Source organism: Melozone crissalis, unplaced genomic scaffold (genome assembly GCF_028551555.1).
Source record: "Melozone crissalis strain CALT ecotype California unplaced genomic scaffold, PUWL_Pcris_2 ptg000036l_1, whole genome shotgun sequence".
NCBI lineage: Eukaryota > Metazoa > Chordata > Aves > Passeriformes > Passerellidae > Melozone > Melozone crissalis.
This window is the reverse complement of record NW_026535814.1, coordinates 4,108,650-4,131,878: the sequence shown is the minus strand read 5'-3', so window position 1 is coordinate 4,131,878 and position 23,229 is coordinate 4,108,650. Positions and strand designations below refer to the sequence as shown.

General features: G+C 37.6%; 1 protein-coding gene across 4 annotated transcripts in view; it reads left to right on the top strand.

The window, feature by feature from the left end:
* Nucleotides 1-22,618, top strand: part of SKIC3 (SKI3 subunit of superkiller complex) — a 46,512-nt gene extending 23,894 nt beyond the window's left edge. For all 4 annotated transcript variants that reach the window (XM_054283351.1, XM_054283350.1, XM_054283352.1 and 1 more), the window contains exons 24-41: nucleotides 835-903; nucleotides 1,805-1,879; nucleotides 2,505-2,646; nucleotides 3,848-3,941; nucleotides 4,526-4,603; nucleotides 5,906-6,030; nucleotides 7,674-7,797; nucleotides 9,182-9,400; nucleotides 10,189-10,261; nucleotides 10,983-11,036; nucleotides 11,131-11,242; nucleotides 12,480-12,608; nucleotides 13,218-13,339; nucleotides 15,174-15,332; nucleotides 17,678-17,830; nucleotides 19,559-19,689; nucleotides 20,250-20,373; nucleotides 21,768-22,618. In XM_054283351.1, the coding sequence (XP_054139326.1) occupies nucleotides 835-903; nucleotides 1,805-1,879; nucleotides 2,505-2,646; nucleotides 3,848-3,941; nucleotides 4,526-4,603; nucleotides 5,906-6,030; nucleotides 7,674-7,797; nucleotides 9,182-9,400; nucleotides 10,189-10,261; nucleotides 10,983-11,036; nucleotides 11,131-11,242; nucleotides 12,480-12,608; nucleotides 13,218-13,339; nucleotides 15,174-15,332; nucleotides 17,678-17,830; nucleotides 19,559-19,689; nucleotides 20,250-20,373; nucleotides 21,768-21,845 (2,061 nt within the window). In that variant the 3' untranslated portion in view covers nucleotides 21,846-22,618. The remainder of the gene's footprint in view (nucleotides 1-834; nucleotides 904-1,804; nucleotides 1,880-2,504; nucleotides 2,647-3,847; nucleotides 3,942-4,525; nucleotides 4,604-5,905; nucleotides 6,031-7,673; nucleotides 7,798-9,181; nucleotides 9,401-10,188; nucleotides 10,262-10,982; nucleotides 11,037-11,130; nucleotides 11,243-12,479; nucleotides 12,609-13,217; nucleotides 13,340-15,173; nucleotides 15,333-17,677; nucleotides 17,831-19,558; nucleotides 19,690-20,249; nucleotides 20,374-21,767) is intronic.
* The last annotated feature ends 611 nt before the right edge of the window (nucleotides 22,619-23,229 follow it).

Sequence of the window (23,229 nt, the reverse complement as noted above, 5' to 3'; positions counted from 1 at the left end):
AATCAAGGCATGCCAGGTTTGGCCAAGAACTTCTAGTTGTAGGTCATGGACTGAACTCCCAGTGTTTGAGTTCCCATAGATACCTACTTTCTGCTCATCAGCAAATGTATGATTTACTGTAACACACTAATTTTCAGAGTTTCTCTGGAGAAAAATTTGACTTCACATATTAAGTGAAGTCTGGAGCTCTCATGCAGTTAAAGTACATCCTGTCCTATTTGCTCGTTGAAATTACAGAAATCTTGTTTGATTGGAAATGTGATGGTCAAAATTATTTTTAAGAAAAATAACCTGATAGTACAGACTGCTTATTGCTAAGACTGCTAATGCTAAGACGTGGTTCCCCTTGTGCCAAATTGAGGGAGGAACTCTTAAGCATGTGTAGGCTATAGGGAAATGACTTGTGGATGATAATCAGTTTTATTCTTTTGAAAATACGTTTGTATTATAAAAAAGTGAATTTTCAAAACTGGATCTTCCAAGAGTCAGATTTTTAAATTGTTCCAATTTTAAATTGTTCATTTAGCTTTTGAATTCTCTAGCTGGGAAAGAAGCATATTTAGAAGGGAGGGAAACTTTGATATTGTGAAGTTTTCTAATTTTTTTTTTGGTTTGTGTTCTAATTTTTTTTTTTTGTTTTCTTTAAGACTAAACTGGTTTATTTCTCTGGGCAATGCGTTGTTCTCTGTGGAACAGAAAGTGTTTTTAGTAGTGACCTAATTCAGTCCATTAAGTCTCTTCTAATACTATTGCATGTTAATACTTGTGTGTAGTCAGAAGTGCTCTGTTACCATACCAGGCAGTTCAACAGCAGTGTTTTATTTGGTTCTACAGCAAGCTCATGAAGCCTTCAAGGTAGCCCAGTCTCTGGAACCTTCTTACCTCTTGTGTTGGATTGGACAGGTATGATGAAAAATTATGAAACTGCACACAAAAAACATTTGTTGAAGAACCTTAACTTCAGCCTAGTAACTGGCACTAATTCATGCTCCTAAAAATTGTGTTTATGAGTGCTTCTACTTCCTTTGTTTCCATAGTGGTAATACAATGTAAGCTACTGTGTTCATCAGACACACTCTTATGTTGTTTTTCTGGCTGATATTGTGAGTTCTCTAACAAGCTATTAACCAAACAATCACTATGCTCTGAGGCTCTTTATAGACAGCTATCCACAAAGCACTGTCTTTATAAGGTGATAGTTATTTCAGCTTCAGCTGTACCACTAGTTCATTAAATGGCATGACCCAACTCTCATCTCAGTTCCCCCTTTCTAATGCTACTGTCAGAATAAGTAAGCTTCTAATGTACCTGGGACAAAGTACTTCTTATTTTCTGGGAAGTCCCTTCCTCCCCTGCCACTGATAGCTCACATGTTCCTTCTGATATCTAGGTCATTTGTGAATAGTTGAGGTACTTGTGGCTTTTATGATTGTTATAGGTGAATTTCATAATGCCATGCTGCTCACCTGCTAATGATATCTAATTGAAAACTGGATTCTAGAAAAGAACTAGCACCGTCACATGTTGAAATTCAGCTATGTTGTTATAAATTGTTCTAATACATGCAAGTCTTTGTTCTGAAGATAGAGCTAGCAGCCAAAGTTTAAATTACTGATACAGTGGAGACTGCTTGTGTTTTTCCTGAGTTCATTTTGGTTTTAAAACCAATCTTGCTTGTAGGCTACGAGAAAAAAGTGTGTTCTTGTTGAATGCTTTTGATATGCCTGACATAATATGAGCTAAGGTTTTTGTCATTGTCATAATTTTTAAGTACATGACCACAGCAGCTCTTGCTTCTCTCTAGGCTCTTATTGCAGAGACTGTAGGCAGCTATGATACCATGGATCTCTTCAGGCACACAACTGAACTCAGTATGCATGTAAGTGTAACAGTTGTATTGTTCTGAAGTTTTTGTACATCCAGTCTCTCTACTTAGGAGATTATTTTTTTAAAATAGGCGTGTCTTGAGTTTTGAAACTGCTACAGTCATGTTTCAAAAGAGATTGTATGACTTCCATGTTGTTGCTGACTTATGCTGATATTGTATAGCAGGCAGTTACTTTATAAAATTTTTTAGTCCCAAGGGTTCAAGAAATCAGCTCTTTAAGTCATGAATAAACATTCTCCCTGTTCCACAGAATTGGACATAGATCAAAGGCATAAAATATTTCTGGAGAGAGCAAGCATATTGCCAGGACCCTTTTTTCCAAAAAAAGTGGAGGACTTAGTCTTTCATAGCTTTTTTTTTTTTTGCCTATTGTGTGTACAGTCATGCAGCACATTATATGAAAATGTAAGAATTTGCTTTGCTCAGATGGCAAGTTAAAAGTATATGTGGAGGGATTCAATTTGGTGTGTTCTTCTGTTTAACACTGATGCAGATTTTTAGCCAAAACTCTGTCCTAAAACAAAGAATTAGTATTATTATAATCTGCAATTATTTTGCTGTATCTTGAGCGGGTTTAATGATTCCTGTTTTGGGGGGTGTCTCTTTGTTTCTTGAGACTGAGGGAGCAAAAGGCTATGCCCACTGGGTATGTTCAACGCTGCAGGATGAAGCCAACAGAAACACTGAACTGTATCTGTATAACATTGTTCAAATGAATGCTATACCAGCAGCCCAAGTGGTCTTGAGCAAATATACAGGTAGGTAATTTAAATGCCTCTCTAACCTGTCACACCTAACACGCATTCAGAAGGAATAAATACACCTGCACTAGTTCTAAACAAGAGAGGTCTGGCTGAGGTGGTGAGAGGCTTTTTATCTTAGACTAAATGAAACAGGGTAAGCAGACCACACAGCGATGAAATGGATGTGGCTTCTGTCTGCTTACTCCTTCTAGTTGTTTCAAATACCAACGAAAATAGGGACCAGAGCCTTGTCATGCTTCTCATAGGGTGTTTGCTCTCAGACTCCCTTTGCATGTGTCAGTATGTGCAGGTGAAGATAAGTGCCAGGTCCTCTGCCTCTGTGATGTGAAGCTTGGTGCACAGGATTGTTCCTGTGTGCTGTGTAACTCAATATTCACAAGCATATGATTTTGGTAACCTTCAGCAGGTGATGGACTCTGGTTTTGTGCATGATTCCAAACCAGCCTCCCTATTGGATATGTCTAGCCTGGAAAGCAGGTAGAGGAAATGCAGATTTTCATTAGTCTGCAAGTATTCCTGTAAAGAAATCATTTGGGTAATCTGTTGCTGACTTTTGAGAGCTAGAAAATATAGCTCACAGTAAATGAGACGTGAATGTGAGACTGTTATTTCTTTGTGCCTTGTTCTTAAGGGGACTCTAGAGAGTCTTCCTTCCTCTTCTGGGGAGAAAAGTTACTAGTCTGAGATGAATTGACAGCTGACAAATTTGTGCCTTAGCAATTACTTAAAAATTACTAATCTTGGAAGGGACCATAATGGTCATCTGGTCTTACCTCCCTGCTCGAGCAGGGATGTTCTACAGCACATTGTACAGAATTGTTTCAGAATGTATTAAGAATAAAACATAAGATTCTACTGGTATTTTACTATAGTCAATGCAAGATGAATACTTTCCCATTTCATTAAAAAAAATCTGCCTGCTGAAAAACTTAAAATATATTGAGTGCATTATGCATTAGTGTTACATCATAACATTTTAAACATTTTTCAGCCACCCTGATGTCATGTTTTGGGTCATCTGTCTCTTCTGTATTTGCCTGCAAGCAGGTCAAAATTATTCCCATGACCAGCTGACAGAAGCATTTGGCAAAGTGTTCAGTGCATGTACTGTAGCTTCAATGTAGCAATGTTTTTGTAATGCTTTTTCACAGCTTACTGATCTTGTTTTCCTACATTGTCAATTCTGACTTTCTAGAAAGAAATCCAGATGATGCTTCTGCTTTCACAATGTTTGGGTTTTTGAATGAGTATCTGGATCTAAAACAGCAGGCAGCCTATGCCTATGAGAGGTAAACTGTACACCCTTGGAAAGCTCAGAGAAGCTCCTTTTCCATGAACCAGCTGACAAACCTAACGGTTTTTCTTTTCCTTAGATAACCTTTACTTTCTCTGTTCAACAGTATATTTGAACTAAGTGTTTTGTAGGGTGGGTGTGTGGAGGTTCCTATATTGAATTTGGAAAGGCAGAACACAGAAAAGTAAAGATGTCCTAAGACTTGTATATCTTACCATTACATTAACTAATTCACTGTGTGTGATTTAAATGAAATTGAAGGAGAAAGCAAGCTTGGTTTTAGCTTTATTCTCTATCCCACTCTAGTTAATGGAGGTGGTTGGCCTTTGAGTTTGTTTTGGGGTTTTTTTTCTTCTCTCTTCTTTTCAAAGAGGGGAAGGTGGCAAATGAAACAGTATTTGGTGAACATATTTGTTGATACATTAAAACAGTAAAATAGGCTCTGTTTATGTTTAATTAGCATAGAAAAGCTTTTGTATAAAACAGTTATCCATTTTGCTCTGAAAACTGTGCTCAAAATATGCACCTTGTAGTGCATATGTGCACATGATAAGTAACATTCATTGTGGTTAATTTTAGGGCAGCTTCACTGCTGAAAAACTCAGAGGATACTGAGAAATACAATACAGCAATGCAAAACTATGGCAGGTCACTCTGGTAAGTGTGTGTTGACTTTCTGAGCCCCTAACTTCAGCTTTGGAGGTAGTGAATGCAGCAGTACAAAATATGGTGAGGCTTAAGGTGAAAGATGGTTGCTAAAAATCATCTATTAAACATTATTCCTAATTGGAGACAGGTTTGACTGAACTTTGTATTTGCCCCAGAAATGGGTAGTGTAATAAAAAAAAATCATATTGTAAGGAATTGATGTATGTCTTCACAGGCTATAGTGTATCAGTGATTCCCTTATCCTTTGCTTGGTACTAACATGTCATAGGGTAGTCTGTTATATTGTCTGCACAATAAGCTGTGGGATTTTTTTAAATGGTTTTTTTACAATCTTGACCCTTGAGCTGTGTAATAGGCTTAGTCTGAATAAAATTGCTGCTTTGAGGTTTGTTCAAAAGCCCTTCTATCTAGCCTTTGAATTTATATTGACTTTCACAACCTGAAGCATGTGAGGCTGGGGTGTTGTGTACCTGTGTGTGGTCTTTCTGCTGATGAATCTCTATACTGTAGTCCTACTCAGAATTCTAAGTTCCTTTCTGCTTTCTGGTTCTGAGGGAATGCAGGACTTAAGTATGTAGACTTTCAAATTTCTCATTGATATGAGATAGCTCAAGGTCTACTAATTAAATATTTGTCAGCTCCCTGGGGAAACCTCATATGTTATTGTATGGGACACTGAAACTTGTAACCTGTGACGAAGTGATAATTCATTTGCTTCAGGGAAGGTTTTAGAACCAACTCTTTAGACTCCTGAAATCTCACATCCAAGCTGTATGTCTGTTAGTTCATATGTGCAACTTACACAAGATCAAATCTCTAGTAACTGATAAGTAGTTCTAATAAATACAATCCTCTATTATTCTTTTCATAGTGGTCATAGAACAAGAATACTGTAATCTTTCTGTGTGTGCATTTTCCTGTCTGTGTGCATGATTTGCTTTTCTCCAAACAAATTCTTGATTTGCATTTTGCATGTTTCTCCTTTGCTGTTTTCTCCCCCTGCGCTGTGATGATCATTAAGTCATTTGCCTTATATATAGCTGTCATGCAGATATGGAGGACTTCTTCCCATCAGTTGTTCTTCATGCAACAGATAGCTGGAGAGAGTAACTGTTATACCGGGCAAAGGGTGAGGATTCCTGCACATTCTTGTCCTAATACTGCTCTTTTCTAGGTGTCTGTTTAAAACTGCTATGGAATAGAGGGCACTGGTCCTCAAGGACGGTTTGTCTGAATTATAGCAGCTGTTTCTGCATCCTTCCTACCAGTGACTGGGTGTTTTTTTTGCAGTGCTCTTGGGCAGTGTGATGAGGCTATTGAAGTTTACACATCAATACCCCTAACAGAGTTTGATGGCATTGTGGGGCTAGCATTAGCTTACTTCAAGAAAGGACTCTTAGAAGAAAGTATCAAAGGTAAAATTCAGAGCATTATGGAACACTTCTTTTGCAGTTAATCTTAACAAAATTTGTTGTCTAACCAACCTAGCTGACATTCAGTATTTTGCTCTTTTGGTCCTATTGTGTAAGTATAAATGCCACAACTATTTTAATACCTTGAGTACCATGTGCAGTTTTGGACACCACAATAAAATAAAGACATTAGGCTGTCCAAGAGCATCCAGAGGAGGGCTATAAAGATGGTGAAGGGTCTAGAGAGGAAGTCTTATGAGGAGCAGCTGAGGTCCCTTGATTTGTTTGGCCTGGAGGAAACTAAGAGGAGACTTCATTATGGTCTTCATACTCACGAGGAAGTGAAGGGGCAAGTACTGATCTCTTTGTTCTCACGACCATTGACAGGACTCTAGGAAATGGCCTGAAGCTGAGTCAGGGGAGGTTTGGGTTGAATATCAGAAAAAGATTTTTCACCCAGAGAGTGGTTGAGTACTTCAACAGGCTCCCAAGGGAAGTCATCACAGTACCAATGTTTTCTTCAGATCAAGAACCTTTGGACAATGGTCTAGGCACATGATGTGATTCTTCAAGTGTCCTGCGCAGTTGTACTTTGTGATGTGGATGGGTCCCTTCCAACTCAGCCTATTCTATAATTCTGTGAAAATCTATTAGTCCTAGTATCGCTCAAATGTAGTAAGGAAAAATAAATTTCTTCAAGTGTGGGATTCTTGTCCATTAAGCTGTTTTTCTCTGAGCCTCCCTTGTTCTCAAATTGTTTTTCTGGAAGAGTCAATTGTAGTGTAGAGTAGAAAAGACAGAGGTGATGTCATCAATATAAATGTCTCAAAAGCAGGTGTCAAGAGGCTGGTGCTAGCTGCTTTGCAATGGTGCCCATCAACAGGCAAGGCATGGTGGACATCATCAAAATACAGATTCCACTTCAACATGAGGAAGAACTTCTTACACTGAGGATGGCTCTGAAACAGGCTACACAATGAGATTGTGGAGTTTCTCCCCTCTGGAGACATTGAAAACCCACCTGCAAGGTCCTGTGTCACCTTCTGTAGGTGGCCCTACTGTGGTAGAGGTGTTGATCTCTAGAGGTCCTTTCCAGCCCTAATTATTCAATGATTCTCTCATAGGAGATAATTGTGGTGTTGAAAGCACTTTAGCTTTAGTGGTAAATATAATTGTACTGTCATGTTGCACGCTTCTGAGATGTGGAGCTTCATGAAAAGGTATATGCAGCAATCAGTGTAGAAGTGCTCACAAAGGAACAGTCAGCCCAGTGTTTTAAATAATTTTATTTTGTATTTGGAATGAGTGTGCCCATCTGAACTACTGTTTTGTAAATGAACTATCACAGGGTTCATTTTTACCATGTTCTAGCAGGAATTTTCTGAATGTCCCAATGCTGCTTTTCATTTCTGTTTCTACTTGCTATGTGTTAAACAACTCTCAGGCTCTAAAGAGTAAATCTGGTGTTTCCAAACATAGTTACTTCCAAAGTCTTAGTCAACTTACTTTTATCTTCTGCTTATGATTTGAGTTGGGAAAATACAGTGAACCTGAACCTAAAGTAGTCTCTCTGTTGTAATATCGTGCTATCCTAAAGTCTGTACAAATGTTGTGTTTTTTCTTCTCCCTCAATTAATTTTTACCAGCCTATGAAAAAGCGTTGTCTGTTGCTGAGTCTGAAAAAGATAAAGCACATATCCTGACTGCCTTGGCAATAATAGAATATAAACTGAACAAAGTGGATGCTGCAAAGACACTACTGTTTAAATGGTGAGTAGAGGGAATAATCAGAATGTGATATTTTGTTTTTGTGGAAACTCAGGTGGATATTTTCTTTGTGTATTGCAGCATAGAAGTGGAAATGGATGCAGTCTACTTATTCATTTGATACATCTGGTTTTATGGTCTGTTGCTTCCACTTTCTTAAAGCAGTGTTGAGTGGAAGGGCTGAGCAGTTTGGATGTCCAACATCCTTGAAGTTTTAAAAACTTTATCTTTTAAGATAATAGTACTTTGTAGTTGTTGTAAGTGCTATTTTTGCTCATTGTTTTTGCTCATTAGCTGTAAGAACTCTGAATGACCAGTGAAAATAGTTTAAGTAGTCAAAAATCTCAGAAACTATTGTATTCCCAGCAACGTAGACCAGGACAGCCCTGTACCTTTCCCATGAAAAGAAACAGATCTCTACTAGTTGTGCAATTAAGTGGTGAATGCCTGTTATTTTTCAAATCTGTGGAAGTCAAATCGCCTGTGCATCATTGTTAGCCTCCTAGCAGCTAGAAATTAAGTTACCATCTCACCTCCCAGGAGCAGCTCTCTGTCAGTAGAGAACTCTAGTAGTGGCAGTGCAGTGCCTATCAGCAGATTCCTGAAGTTACTAACACAGAGAAGGTCCATTACCTTTCCTGGAAGTGGTTAGTTGGCTAGGAAACTGATATTTCCTACATCTTATAAATCACTGCAGGCCTCTAGTTTTGTCAAAAACATGAACAATGAGAGTTTCTAATGACATTATATGTTTGTGTTTGAAAAAAAAAGGTAGTGAATGGCTTAGGAAAGAAACATCACAATGAATACATCTAGACTTGAATTGATAACAGTGCTACAAACAGATTTTGATGGATTTTACTAATAGGAACAAAAATCATGCATGCTGGTGCAGTAGATAAATGTTTCTCTTGACTGGAATTTGTGCTAGATGACTTGAAGTGCCCAAGTAGGACCTTGAACATGAAGCTCCTTGTTTCATTTCTCAAAACCAGCTTAACAGTGGATATGTCTGGATAACTAGTATGGTAGAATACCATTTCCTACTTGTCGAAGGGTCCTTTTGCTGGCTGTTCAAGTTCAATTAACAGCTTTTTTTTTTTCTCTTGCCAAGGACTGAAAACAAAACATAGAATCAGAAGCTTACATTCTTGTCTTTTTTTGAAGGCAAAAGTAATCATCAAGAGCTTGATTAGGTGCCTGTAACCTGGCCTTCAAGGATATAGATTTAGCCTGATCCAAGATCCCATAGAGAGTATTAATTCTGTATACCTTTCATGATACATAGGTGCAAGAGGACTCAAAAGTAACGAGCACTCTCATGTTATCAGGAAGCTTAGTTTGTGCTCCAAAATGGTTGTCTCTTTCCCTCTCTTTGATTCAACAGCTCATTAAAGGAACCTAGTACGGAAAGTCTGAAGGCTTTGTGCACATTGGGATTGGTAAAGCAGGATGCAACACTTGCAACAGCAGCCCTAAAAGAATTACTGAAGCATGAAAAAGGGAATGATGGGATTTATGAGAGGTGTCTCATTGCATCTGCTGTTTATGCATTACAAGGTAGAAATGTGGCAATCCAGAGGGAAGTCTCCAAAGCAATACACAGGTATATAGTTTGTCTTGCTTTAAATTGCTATGTAAATGTATTGCTTTGATTACATTGAAGAGTAAGCAAACCTGTTTCTTTGAATTTGAATAAATTTGAATTTGAATAAAAATTCATTTTCAAAGATGAAGTCCTCACCTAAGATTGTATCTTTAGCTGACAAGTTTGCTTTCTTATTTATGGAATCAGATAGCAGAAGTTTCGTAGCTCATTCAGTGTTTTCTGATTTTGTTTGGGGGACTTTTCTGATAGGTAGGTTAGTTTACTCTTCTGTGAAAGCATTTTTCATCCTGTGCAGCATAACCTTCAGCCTAGAAAAGTCCCATGGGTTTTTATTTAATACTTAGCATCCTTTGAAGCTGTTTCTTCCATTAGCTAAGTGTCTGTGTTTAAATTTGATTTGATTAGCCTTAGCATTCTGAGCCTTTCAGGAAGGCACACATTATAGTCTCTCCAAGGGTTTTCAGAAACTATTTTCATGCAATTGTTTTTTTTCCAACTACAACTAAAATTTCTTGTTCTTCATGCTATGAAGACAAGACCTGTAGGCCTAAAGTTTTTTTTCTTCCTATGAATATTTATATGCATGCTGTACATTTTATTTCTTTAGCTAGCAGTATAATTCCAATGTTGTGTTGTTTGTTTTTACCCATGTCTATCTTTTAATACACTGCATTGTATTCTTAATAGAAAAAGCTCTATTTGTATTTATAGCAAGTGCCTACTGAGTTCTGGAAGACCAGGTGCATATCTAAACCAGAGAGTTTAATACCCTTTTCTTTCCCTAGTTACCCTGATAATCCTGCCCTTTGGTCTCTTCTGTCTCGACTAGTTCCACTGTATGCATCAAAAAAGCCTAAAGTAAGTAAGTGTAATACACATGTGCTGTTTACATTCCAAGTAGTCTGTGTCGTTTCTTACCTGAAAAAACCCCACCCTTCAGTGTGTGGACTTGCCCCAGTTAAAAGGAAAATGTATGGCTTACATTCAAAGCAGTGCACAGCTACATACTGAATTTATATACCATTATTTGGATCTTCCATGAGGTAACCATTCTTGAAGCAAACTTAGAGGAGTGATCTGCTAGAATTATGCTAACAACAAAGGGCTATACTATGTATAATTATGTATAATTTCTTCCATTTAGTTTTATATAGATGTATATATTTAAATAAATATTTATATTAAGATTAACCTGTCTTTAATTTGGTTAATGTAGTCATCTTCACTTTTCACATTAGGCAGTGTTTCCTTGCCACTTTTCTGCTTATTATTAGTTTTCCTTCAAATAAATGCTTCTTGTCTTAATTTATGCTAATTATATAAACAGAAATAGCACCTGAAAAGAAACGCTTTTCAATATGGGGCTGAAATTAGAAATCAATCATATAGATAAACTCTAGTCTAGAATGTCTTTTGCTAATTTTTTAATAAAAAGATCATGCCATAAGCAAGGACATTGACTCATTGTGCAAATTTTGTACTTGTGAATAACAAAGATAAAATTATTTTGGCATTGTATTTTGCATAAAATTAATTAGCCATGTAATTAAATCAATTGTTTGTTTTTTTAATCTTGCAGGGAGGAGCTGTGGCAGGAAGTGTTGCACATACACTTGATGTAAACTGTGGAAAGGTTTGACTATCTTAAAATGCAGATTTTGTAATTCCATAAACAGTCCTAAAATTACTTCTGTCTGATCACTTACACTCTTGTGTTCTTTTTATAGGAAGTCCTGCTGAATATCGCAGTTAATCAGTTGGTAGCAGGATGTCACATGTTAGAAGATAAGAAAAACAATCCTCTGAAAAATATTCAGAAGGCCATCCATGTCTGTCCAGGTTACTCCTGTTCTCAAACACAGTAGTGATTGTTTGTCTTTTTATCCATCAGAAGCAAAAATTACTGGATTAAAATAAAATCTGCTTTTGCTGGGTTGATTTGTTGTTTAGGGTTATCCATGTGTCTTTTGGGGAAGATGCTTAGAGTGGAAATTGTCACTTTTCTTCCAAATTTAGTGGTATGGGAATTAAGCCAGACAATAAGAAAAATATCACTGAGTTTTAAGGCTTGTTCTAAACCATGAGTAATTTCTTAATCACTCAACAGGAAAAGACATAAGTATTATTTAGTATACTAGATAAATTGAAAAACATATGTTCCCTCAGTATGCAGCACCAGACAGAAGAGAATTATTCATCTCCCTTGAGATTTTTTATTAGAAAGGTTCTGTTAAAATGTGTGGTTTATGAACTACAGAGTACTCTATGGTTGTATTACTAAATAGTCTTCTTCCTATAGCATATGAAGTGCAAGCCTGGTGGGGTTTTTAGTTGCTAATTTGTACTTGATAGTGAAATACTAAAACATTGCTTCTTCTAGAGTAATTTTGTTCTGATGCACAGGGCTGGCTTGCAAGTTCAAAATGTCAATTACTTTCCTACAGGAAATATGAGTGTATGACTGCTGTTTAAAAGCAGTATACTTTACATTTTACTTTGTTAGATCTTCAAGCTTTGTTTCATTTTGCCAGCAAAAATAATTATTTTATGGATGAAAATTTAAATAAATAAAATCTTTAACCAAGCTCTGTCCAATTCAGGACAGAGATTGCTCTTACAGTAGTAGGTGTTCTTCACAGCGCTATTTAAAGGTGAAGCTGACAGTGGAAGTAGGCACCTATTGCTATAACTTTCATGCTGGTGGGCAGAACAGACTGAGTCTGCCACTTTGTGTTTTGTTACAACTCCTCAGTGAAAGCCAAGATTAATCTGTGTAGTGAAAAATAAATTGGCAGCTTCAGGTTAGCACACTGAAGATATCTGTGAAAAATACATTAGCTGGCTTTAAGAACAGCATCTTCATTTTATAATCTGATGTGTCTTACTAGTTAGAAGCAAGTAGTTATCACCTTCCTTGGTTTAAACTCAATTACTTCTCTTATTTTTGGTATCTTATTTACAGTGTATGGTTCCATTGATAGGTATGCTTTTATGCTTTCTCTGATAAATCCCATTCTAAGTGAACTACCAGCATGTTTAGAATGGGCATGAGTTCCCTTTTACCATTCTTTTCTAGATAATCCTGTTGCTTGGGCAGTGCTAATGGCAGCCTGTCATGCTGAAAACACTGTTGTCTGTCTAAACAACACTGAACCGAAACGAACAGGCCTAGAGATGACACTTGTGTCTACAGTTTCAGCCAAAAGTAAGCTATATGAGTTTCCTGCTTAAAAAAAGCAAAATAAAATTGGAATTATCTAAGCTTGCAATGCTGTTCTGAACTTGCAAATAGGCTGAGGAGTACTCAATAGTGTTAATTACACAATAGCTGTAATTGTATTTTACACAAAAAACCCATTAAATTCTGATATATAGATGGGTTTAGATATTTAATGGCAGCTTGCTTTCCCCTCCAAAGCTTCAAACAGTTTTGTGAAATAGTATTTCTGAACTCTGATGCCTATACTCATGAAGGTTGTGGATGTATTACATTGGAGCAGGAAAAGGCTAAAGTAATTTTGAGTTCTGTAACTCTTCCAATAGGTGCTCATTCCTGCTGAATGCCCATAGTGTTTTGAAAACTGGAATTAAAATTCCATGTTTGATTGATCTCAAACGATTAACTCAAATGGTGTATGCTTATTTCCCCTCTTGCTTTTGATTTTGCCATCTTTCAATGTTCCTACTGATAAAGGGAGCCATGTCACATTAAAACTCATAAAAATTCTCCCTTACCAGATCTAGAGCCTGTGACCATGGTATTGTACTACAGCATAAATACTAATCTGTTTAGGTGTATTGTCTGTCTTTACAGCTGGAGAAAGTAATCTTCCACATAATTATGTCCGTACTCTTGAAGACTGGTGTCTGTGTCAAGCTATTACCAGTCTAGGGGAGACTGGTAAACTGTCAGAAGCTGAAGCTCTTTGTAACAAGGTATGATGGGGTCACACTGGCAGATTGTGGTAGAATTGACAGGAGCCATTATTTTTGTGCATTATATAGTAAGGTAATGTTTGAATTAACAACTGTCTGTTCCATCAGAGATACAAAATATAATATTTCACAGAATCACTGAGTATTCTGAGTTGAAAGGGACCCACAAAGATCAGATCATCAAGTCCAGCTCCGAAGTGAATGGCCTGTATGGGAATCAAACCTTCAACTCTGGCGGTGTTAACAGCATGCTCTGACCAACTGAACTGATGGTTGGCATATCCTCCCCTCCCCAATATATTGTTTGCAGCACCAGAACTATGTTAATAGTTGAAACAAGTAGTGTATGTGTCATGATAAAGCTGAAGTCTGTTCTTCCCGCCTAGAATTAAGCAAAACATTACCAGAATTCAGGGCAAGAAGTCAGAATAGGAGACATCCATGGGACTTCGATTTCTTCTGGATTGTATTGGTACTTTGTTTCAGAGCTCCAAGTGGATGCTACAAGTTCAATTATTAAAAAAGAGAGGTCTTGCTGCAACACAGCTATGGAAGGGAGCTGGGCTGTTAACAGCATTCAGGAGGTTCATAAGCAGAAGACTTGACAAAAGATAAGCAAAAAAGCACACATCCATGATTTTCATTAAGGCAAATTACTAATCACATGCAAATGTGATCCTTGCTTTTGGTATATTTAATTAAAGTGGATGGAAGTTAAAAAAAAAACCACCAACAACAAACAACAAAAAACCTAAACCACACAAGCAGATTGATTGAACAGGCTGGTTTTCAGGAGGAAGTACTTTCTTTCCTCTTTGTTTGCTTGGTGAGGTGTTTTCCTTTTCTGGCCAACTTGTCTACTGACCTGCCTTATATTAACAATGATCAGAGATTTTGAGACCTACAAGATCTGTCCTTCTCCCAGTTTGGCAGGGGGGAAGGTTGTGGTGGATTTTGCTTGTATTATGCTGATTTTTGTTTGATTAAATAGCCTGGGGAGAGGACAGTCAGGGTCTGCAATTAGTGTAGAAAAAAGAATAGCATTCCTTAGTACCACAAACCTTCAGTGGTAGTTTCAGACCCCAAAATCCTCAGAAAGCAGTGTAACTGGGAGTGGGGAGTCAGACACTGCTGTCTATCAGTGAAGGATTCACAGGCAACATACTTTGTTAAAAAATATGTGAAAAATACAAATGCTGTTTGTTAACACAAATCTGGTTTGTTATACTTCTTGGAATATTGAGATTTCAGCACAGAAAATAACATGCAGTGAGGTTTGCGAAAACTTCACATGTTTCACCTGAGCAGAGTAAAGCAACACGTAGCTAGTTTTCTGTCTTTTCTTTTTTGTGTTGGTTCAAAGAAATACTCTATGGATGCCTGCTGTTTCTGAATAGGAAATGTTTAGTAAAGTCCTTTTGTTCCAGTGAAAATAAAGTGTCTTATTTGGGAGAACTAAAATTTCTTGAAGCATAATCAGGGTCCTTTTTAGCCCCAAGACAGGTTTTTGCCTATGTTAATAGGCCCAAAATTTTTAATAATTGTCAAACCAAGTGACAGCTGTCTTTCAGAAACCAGTAAGAGTAGGAAATATAAAATGTAAATGTAAAATGTAAAATTAAGCTTAGACTTCAAATGTATTTTGAGGACAGTAAAAATATTTTATGTTTTTATGGTTCAGTCCTGAAATACTCCTTTGTGCAGTGGAGGAGAAAAATGCTGTGTTTCAAGCACCCTGAGAAAGCTTTCAATGTTGTTTTCTATAAAGAGCAGAATGGAAAATCTTAGTGTCCTTGATATTGGAGAATGATCATTCTGATTGGTTTGGTTTTAGGGTTTAAAAAGCTGCCCTGAGCACCCAGCTCTGTTTTTGCTTTTGAGACAAATTCAGTGTAAGCAGCTGTTGCAGTCTCACAAAGAACTTCCAGACAACATCCTGGAGGAACTTCGCAAGACAGTCATGTCCAGTTCATCCTCAGCTGCAGCCTGGCAAGTAAGTGTCAATCTTTTCCCTGACTGGTGTGCCACTCTCACACCTGCTGTAAGGGAGTGAGCATTCGTTTCACTGCTTGATTCTGCTTATCTGCTGACAGTCAGTGACAGAAAAAACAGCTTAAATTCTATTTGTTCCAAAGTTGAAATATCATGTTAACCTCTATAAAAGTTGGAATATTAAGGACTGCTAGTAAGACCTATTAAGGACCATATTAAGGACTGCTAAGCAGACATGGAGGCAGGAGAATTAAAAGTTCGAGATAAATGTCTTTAGGTATCTGTGATTTGACGTGTGAGCAGAAACCAATGAAATACTTCATAACTTCATAAAAATAAATGGAGGTAAAGGGTTTCCTGTTGTAGCAATACACAATTTCTTATTTAAGGGTCTGAAAAGCTGAATATGTCTCTTTCTCCATAATGTCCTGACTTCAGGTGTCACTGTACTTTTGTGTAATTTGACTGCAGAGAATCACTCTCAGTAACATTGTTCACTAATTCCCTTCCATGGCATGATGAGTAATCATTTTTAGTTGACACAAAAGTGCTAAATCTCTCTTCATATGCTGCTTCTGTGAGTCAGTCTGAGAAGTCTCACACATACCATAAGATCCTTTTGGTGATGCAACACCAAATATGTTCATTTTCTAACAGCTGCTTTTTTGTTTACAGTTATTATCTGTCTTTACCAATGTAAGTAGCACATTGTTTAAAAAAATTACATGAACTTTTAGAGTCCTTTATGTAGCTGAAGGATTTATGATGCTCCTCTGCGTGTTGATAAAATAAAACCCTGCTTGTGGTAAGATTCATTGGAGTTGTTTTCACTCTTAGAAGATCAGTGCAAGGCTGCTTTACAGATCATGATCTTGCTTCTTAGAAGGCTGCAGATGCCCTTCTCTACAGAAACACTAGGAGCATTATTTCTGGGGAAAATGCTTTTTTGATGCATTTTTCTGTGATTTGTGAGACTTCATCTTTCAGAATATAGAACTCATTCAGGTTGAATTTGCAAAATAGGGAACTTGCAAGATCCTATCGTATCCCCTTTTTTAATAACATTTTTAAGTTAAGTTAGGGTTTGTGTACATCCTGTAAGTGTCCCTTGCATAGCCAAGTCATCTTCCTTACAAGCAGGGAGAATAAGTGAAATGAGTGCATGTAATGTGGGGAGTGGGAGGGGATGATTTGTTTTAGTCTTTTTAATCCAGGCCACAGGTAAGATACCTGTGAGGAAGATCTTTTTAGTCTTCAAGGGCTTAGATAGCATTCTGAAAAACTTGGCTGCTACATTTTCTTCTAGTGGATTAATGTATGTTTTTATGTTTTCTGTCTCTGGACTTCCTGTGAGTTTGATTTATCCATTGTGAGGCCTTACAGTTTTTCCCCATTAGAGAGGCCATTAACTTTTCTTTCTGATTAAGTTTTTGGTTTTTGTCTAAATTGTTATGTGGGATTTAAGGGTGCCACTGAACTTCTGCTCTGATGGCTGTTCTGCTTTTTTTGCTGTGACTTGTCAGGAAAATAGAGAAAAGTAGACCTGGCAAAGCTGTCTTTGTGCCTTTGCAGGGGTTCTCTTCTTTACTTCTAGTGTGCTAGACATCTTCAGCTGCAAAGAGCTGAGTCTGAGGGAAGCTTTTTTCCCTTCACATGGATGAATGTTTTACTCTAAACACCAGACCTGCAGCCTGATGTCAAGAATGCAATGTCTCACTAGTGCTAATTAGTACTTCCCAGTGTGTTGCTCTTTGTAATTGGGAGTAACTTCTATGACCAGAAAGCATTAATAATTTTTGCCTCCTCTGACACTCTGCAGTCCTTAGCTAGGAAAAGTCTAGAGGCCTTTGCTCAAAAACAAGGGAATTACTTTGTTTACTTGGTGATTCAGCAAACAATATTTTTAAATATGGCTTGCACATCTTCATGCATATCATGTACATGGCAAGGATTTGCAAATATGGCTGCATCTGCTTCAAAAAATGTGTGATGACTACGGAATTAAAGACAGAGAAGATATAATCTTTTTCCTTCTCTTCATGAGGAAATCCAGGACATCTTGTGCTGGCAGAGCTGGCAGCAGCTGAGACAACCTATCAAAAAAAGTCTGTGAGTAGACTAGGGAGCTCTCAGAATAATTTACTGTAGTGAGGTGTACTGCCAGCTCTGCAGCAGACTAATTTTTCTGCAGGGCAATGCACAGTGTGTTGTTGGAATAAGGACTGGGTGCATGGTGTCAGCTAATATTATGCTGTAATACTCTTATAAATTGGACTAAATGGTATTACCTAATGGATGTGTGTTTTGGTGGCTCCATAACTGATTTTGTTGGATGTTTATTTTCAGTGGCTGGCGAAAATATATCAGTCTCAGAGAATGATGACTGGAGCAGAGATGTGTTACAGAAAGAGTCTGCAGTTGGCATCACAGCAGGGCAGCTGGAACGGGAAGTTATCCAGTCTGCTCAGGCTAGCTATGCTCGCACTGGAAATCTGCATGGTAGGATAACCAGCATAACATTACTGCATGATTTCACAGAAGATGGTGGAATAGAAGGCTTCTGTAGTCATTAAATTATACCCCTGTTACGTTTTATGAATGACAGCTAGGGAATAAAATGAGACACCAAGGGGCAGTGGAGTATTCGTAGAGCATGTCTTTGTAAGACAGGTTGCAACATAATAATCACATAGAGCCACTTTGTGCCTAAGAGGCTCACTTGCTCAGTGAGGCTTGTCCATAGCAGTTTTAGTTTGATCACCAAATTGACCTACCCCTCAAATGTCTGTCTTGTTCAGAAAACTGCCTCAACAGATTCTTTTTGTTCATTGGTGCCTGGAGAAGTCAGTCAGTCATGTTTCAAATATTTTTATGCTGTATGGTGATTTCCAGATATGATGCCTTGCACTGAAGCCTAAGAACAATCTAAGGGAATTGTAACTTGTGGAATAAAGAAAATTACTCTATTCCTTGCACTGGGGGGGCAAGGTAAACATATCTCAGGATCTTGGCAAGTGTTTATTATCTTCAAGCTGCATCACTCTAGAAACTTGAAGTGCACTACCAGAATTTAAATTCTGCTGTAAAATGTAGATACTGCTGTGATCTTAGCAAATGCTTTTTCACAAATTATTGAATGACCCAGTGGTAATCAAAATCAGGCAAAGCAATCCCCATTTATCCTGAGATCTTGTGTAAGAAAAGACACTCAGATTTACTGAGGATAAAGCTGCAAAACTCTTCTCCTTTTTGGAGAAGAGAGTTGTCCTCCAAAGTCAGAATTTGTCAAGTGACAATATTTTTCCTGCTGTAATTCTGTCAGTTTTTACTGGTCTGCTTTGTTTCTTATTGCTCCTAAATGCTTTCAGAGGTCTCCAGTTACTGCCTAAATTGATTAATACTATTTCTTCAAGGGCTGGCCTGAATTGCCTAAGAATAAACAGGACTTTGTTTAAAGATGATATTAGTATGAATTTGATTATCTCATCTCAACATTTTAAGCGAGCAAAGAAGCTGTAGGTGGATATTTTTTTGGCATTTCTGCGCTGGTTTAATGAAATGTATAAAAGCCTGGTGAAAAACTTGCTTAGGTCCAAGAAAGGTCTGTATTTGAAAATTGCTTGTCTCCCAGTTATCTTCCAAGTAAAGATTTGGTCACCCTTTCAAGTACACTGATTTGAATGCTATCCAGACACAATGGGGATAATAAGGTTTTTCTAAAGCCAGTTTTTCTTCCTTTGCTTTGCTTATATTCTTAAGATATATGTCTTTGCTGAATAGTTGCTCTGGTAGGTGATTACAGTCTAGAAGTTGGTTTTGACTTCTGATAAAAAATTATGTCACTTCTGGGGATAAATTTTACATTCTTGAATAGTTTTATATGTGGCACGAAGATTTGCAAGGGTTTCTGAAGCGCTAGTAAAATTTATATGAAAAAACAGAAAGACTATGCGCACAAATTAGCACAGGGGAATACTGGCAAGGCTGATCCTAAATAAGTTAATATGACTTTTCTAGGCACTTCTAACCACTGTTAGTCTGGAGTATTTTTTAAACAAGTGTCTTTCTAACCTGCCTTCTCAGAACAGCTTGAATAAAACGTGCTTTCTAGAGAGATGCAAATATACTACAATAAAGTAATTTTTCCACTGATTTTTCTTCTTTTTATTTTTTAAAATTTCTTTTTTTATTACTCTCTCTTTATTTTTTTCTTAACTTTTATAATAGGGTAATGTCTCAAATGAACACTGGCCATCCTTGGTTCAGGAGGCAACGACTGAAGCTTTGAAACTTTCACCTTCCCCTTTGGCAGCTCTGCTTCAAGCCCTGCTACAATATAATCGCAAAATGGGAGCAAGGTATGCATGATCTGTTAAGTTGTCAGTGAAATATCTTGTCTAAAAATACAAGTGGTCATTATCTGCAGATCTAAGTTCAAGAACTTAAACAAACTTGCAAGTGGAAATTAATTCTTTAAATAGTGTGGCAAACAAAATGGAGATGGGAGAAAGGGTTATGATGTGGGAAGCAACCAAATCTTCCATTATTTGTGGGAAAAAAAAAAAAAGGTGATGGAGCACCACTGAATGAATATGACATCCCTACATGTAGTTGCCAATTTTTACCAGATTTCCAATGGCGCTGTGAATTTGAAAATCTCTTTGTTAGGTGTTTTTGTTGTTGCTGTTGGAAGGTAGTATCAGCCAAACAGAATTTTAGACTTTGTGTCTAAAATAGTCACTTTGTCTCTATTCCAATTACCTTCTCTTCTGCACTTTCATATCTTGTCTCTGTTTGCAGGAACTGCAATAAGGCCTTTCCCGTATATTGCTTCTGGCCATTGTTGCTTGCTCTGTTGTGTTACATGGGGCCTGTTCAGTAGAATTTGATTTGGATTATGTTTTGATTATGTTTCCAGGGAAACTCGGCGAATGTTGGAGAGAATTGTTTACCAACCAGCCAATCCAGAAACCATAGTGTCAGTGGCACGCTGGTACCTCCTGCAACATCTGTATGCCAAAGATGATTGTGAATTAATAGATGTAAGACAATCCACCTTATACAGAACTTCTGTCTGTTTACGTTTGGTATTATACTTGCAACTGGGAAGTGGGATAGAAGAAGGCTAGGAAGATGTTGCTCTAGAGGTGCAAATGTACTACAGTTTTTGAAATCAACACCAGTTTGTTTGAATATCTTCCATTCATCCATGCAGTAATGAAAAATAAATAGTAAGGTCTCCAGTCCAAACTTGGAACAGTTTTAATGGTGATTCTTCAGTAGACATGAGGACCATTTAATTAAAATTTTAGGAATAATAATGTTAATTCCCTCTAGCCTGGCTGGAACATGTCATGTCCCTGGCCCAAAAGATCTGAGCAGTAGAATCTCTGTACTCTCTCTTAAAGGCTTGTGTGTGATGGTAGATTATTTTCAGTACATAGTAGATGCTGCATTAGTTTCTGTTGGCAGTACTTCACTAATGTATTTGATCAAACTCACAAATCCATGCAACTCTTTGATGTAGTGCAAGTGGGGTGTCATTCATTTTGGCTTATAATGAGAACTACTTTTCTCCTCAAAATCTGAATGCACTCTGAATGACTCAATGAAGACTGGTGATGAAGTCTTTTGCCCATATTATCAGCTGTTCCCTGGTGAAATGTTGAATCCAATACAAAGTAGATCTGGAGGTACATATAAAAAGGTGTAGACAAAAATCCATACACAGACATGCATAGACACAGATTAAAAAAGCTAGATTTAATGAGTTCAGAAGATCCTAGTGTGATCTCCTTGCACTTGCTTCTGCAGAGTCCGTGCTGATGAGATTATAATAATGGCTGGAGATTTGCTTGGTTCTGCTTAATGGTTTCCTTTTCAGTATGTATAATGTCATTGGGTTACAAGAGATGTGCCAGAAGCTTATGAACATTAGGTTACTGTGGGACCTCTTTTTAAGGTCCCTAATAGAAAAGATCCAAATATGATGTGTGGAAAATAAATCAGGGAAGCGTGAATTTAACTGGGGGAGGGAAAAGGATGTGGCAGTTTTTTTAAAGCAGCTGCAGAGAACACTTGAGTTTGGCAAATGGAGATTTATATAAAGGTAAGATTTATACAAAGCAGGGGACTAGTGTGTGTCAGCAGGAAAATAGGTCTGCTTGTTTAATTGCCAGCAGGTAACTACTTGTCAAAGTAATCAGTGATGCTTTTACAGAGCACTGGAAGTGATTACATTCACTGTAGCGCAGAGTTTGGATCTTTTAAGCAAGTTGATGTATAATGTTGAGTACTTCCTATCTGGGGATTATGGGTTAGATGATCTTTTAGCGAAACTGTTTAACAGGAATTTTAAAAGTACATTTCAGATTGCCATTAAGACAATAACAGAAAAATCTTAAATTCTCAAGTCGTTCTTTATTTTTCTCTGCAGGTGCTTATAGAAAATGCCAAAGCTAATGGAGATGTTAGAGCTCTGGAATTAAATGAGAAATTATCATCAAGTGCCTAGAATGGACTATCTGAAGCAAAACACTCTTATGTTCATCCAGTTGAATTAGTTCACCTTCCACAAGTGTATAGAGTTTGGGCTGTTTTGTTTATTGTGTCTGATTTATTTTTTTCTGCTTCATCAACTGCAGCCTTGTCTTTAGTTTTGCTTTTTCTTGAACAAAAGTAGGTTATTTTCATGTTGAGTTACACACATAAAATCACATTTATTTGGAAAAGAAAATCCTGAAATTTGCTTTTGTTTGCTTCCCCCACTTAAACTTTGTTGCTATTCACAATAGAGTATTTCCCCCCTAACTTATGTAGCAAACAGAATTCCCCTTTATCTACTCATGCATCTGTGTCAGGTCTGAGGGTTCTTGGGCTCTGATAACTCCTGGACAGCAGCTGGGGCCCCCTTCTGGGAGTGCTGGGTCACCAAAACTGATGCCTTGTGAAGGCTGACCTAGAACAGGGACTAGATGGAGTTAAAGAATAAAGTAGGTATTTATTGGAAGGCCTCAATGGATACACCTTGGGCAGTACAAGAGCCCAGCCTGGGCTACACCCCAGATGAACCCAAAACGGTCACAAAATGGATGACTGATCACGAGGTCTCTCACTTTTATAAGTTCTGGTCCATTACCATATTGGAGTTAATTGTCCATTTACAGCTTTAGATCATGAAGCCCCATCCTTCTTGTTTTTCTCTCCTCGGGCCACATTTATGCTCTTGGCCCTGAGATTTGGGTGGTTGTCCTTGGTCCCAGGCTAGGAAAGGAAAGGAATTGTTTTGTCTACAGAGAATCCGAAAAATATAAACGCTAAAACCTGAGGCATCATTTGGATGCACACAGAAGTACAATTATTAACGCCACTGCCGGGTTTTCTTGGCACAGAGTCTTAAGAGCTGGGTAGCAGACAGTTTCTGTCATCTTTTGGTAACTCAGCAGCTGATTACTTAATTATGATAGCTGTTCTTCAGATATGTTATTTTACTTTTATGTACATGAAAACATAAAATAAATAAAGCAATGACTCTGACCTGTGAAAGCTACCATGAGGATGTTTACTCTGTTGACAGGAGTCATGATAGTGGTCAGTTTTTTTGTTAAAATCTTCTTAAAATTTCTGTCCAGCAGAGTTTTACAATGGCTTATACAATCCTGTGTTATAGGCAGGAAAGGGCACTTCAAAAGTGTGCAGTGGGACAGCATTGAACATGCACTTGCTTTTGGAACCAGTTGTTCTGGGCTTACAGAAAAGAGGATGCTGAGCTAGAGTGCAAGTCACACACGCTAATCTCTGGAGAGTGTGCCACTCTCATTTTAACAGGAAAACTCAGCTCAGTGGGCTGGGGCTTCTAGTCTGTGGAGGGAAGATGAAACCTCTAAATAGCAAGAATC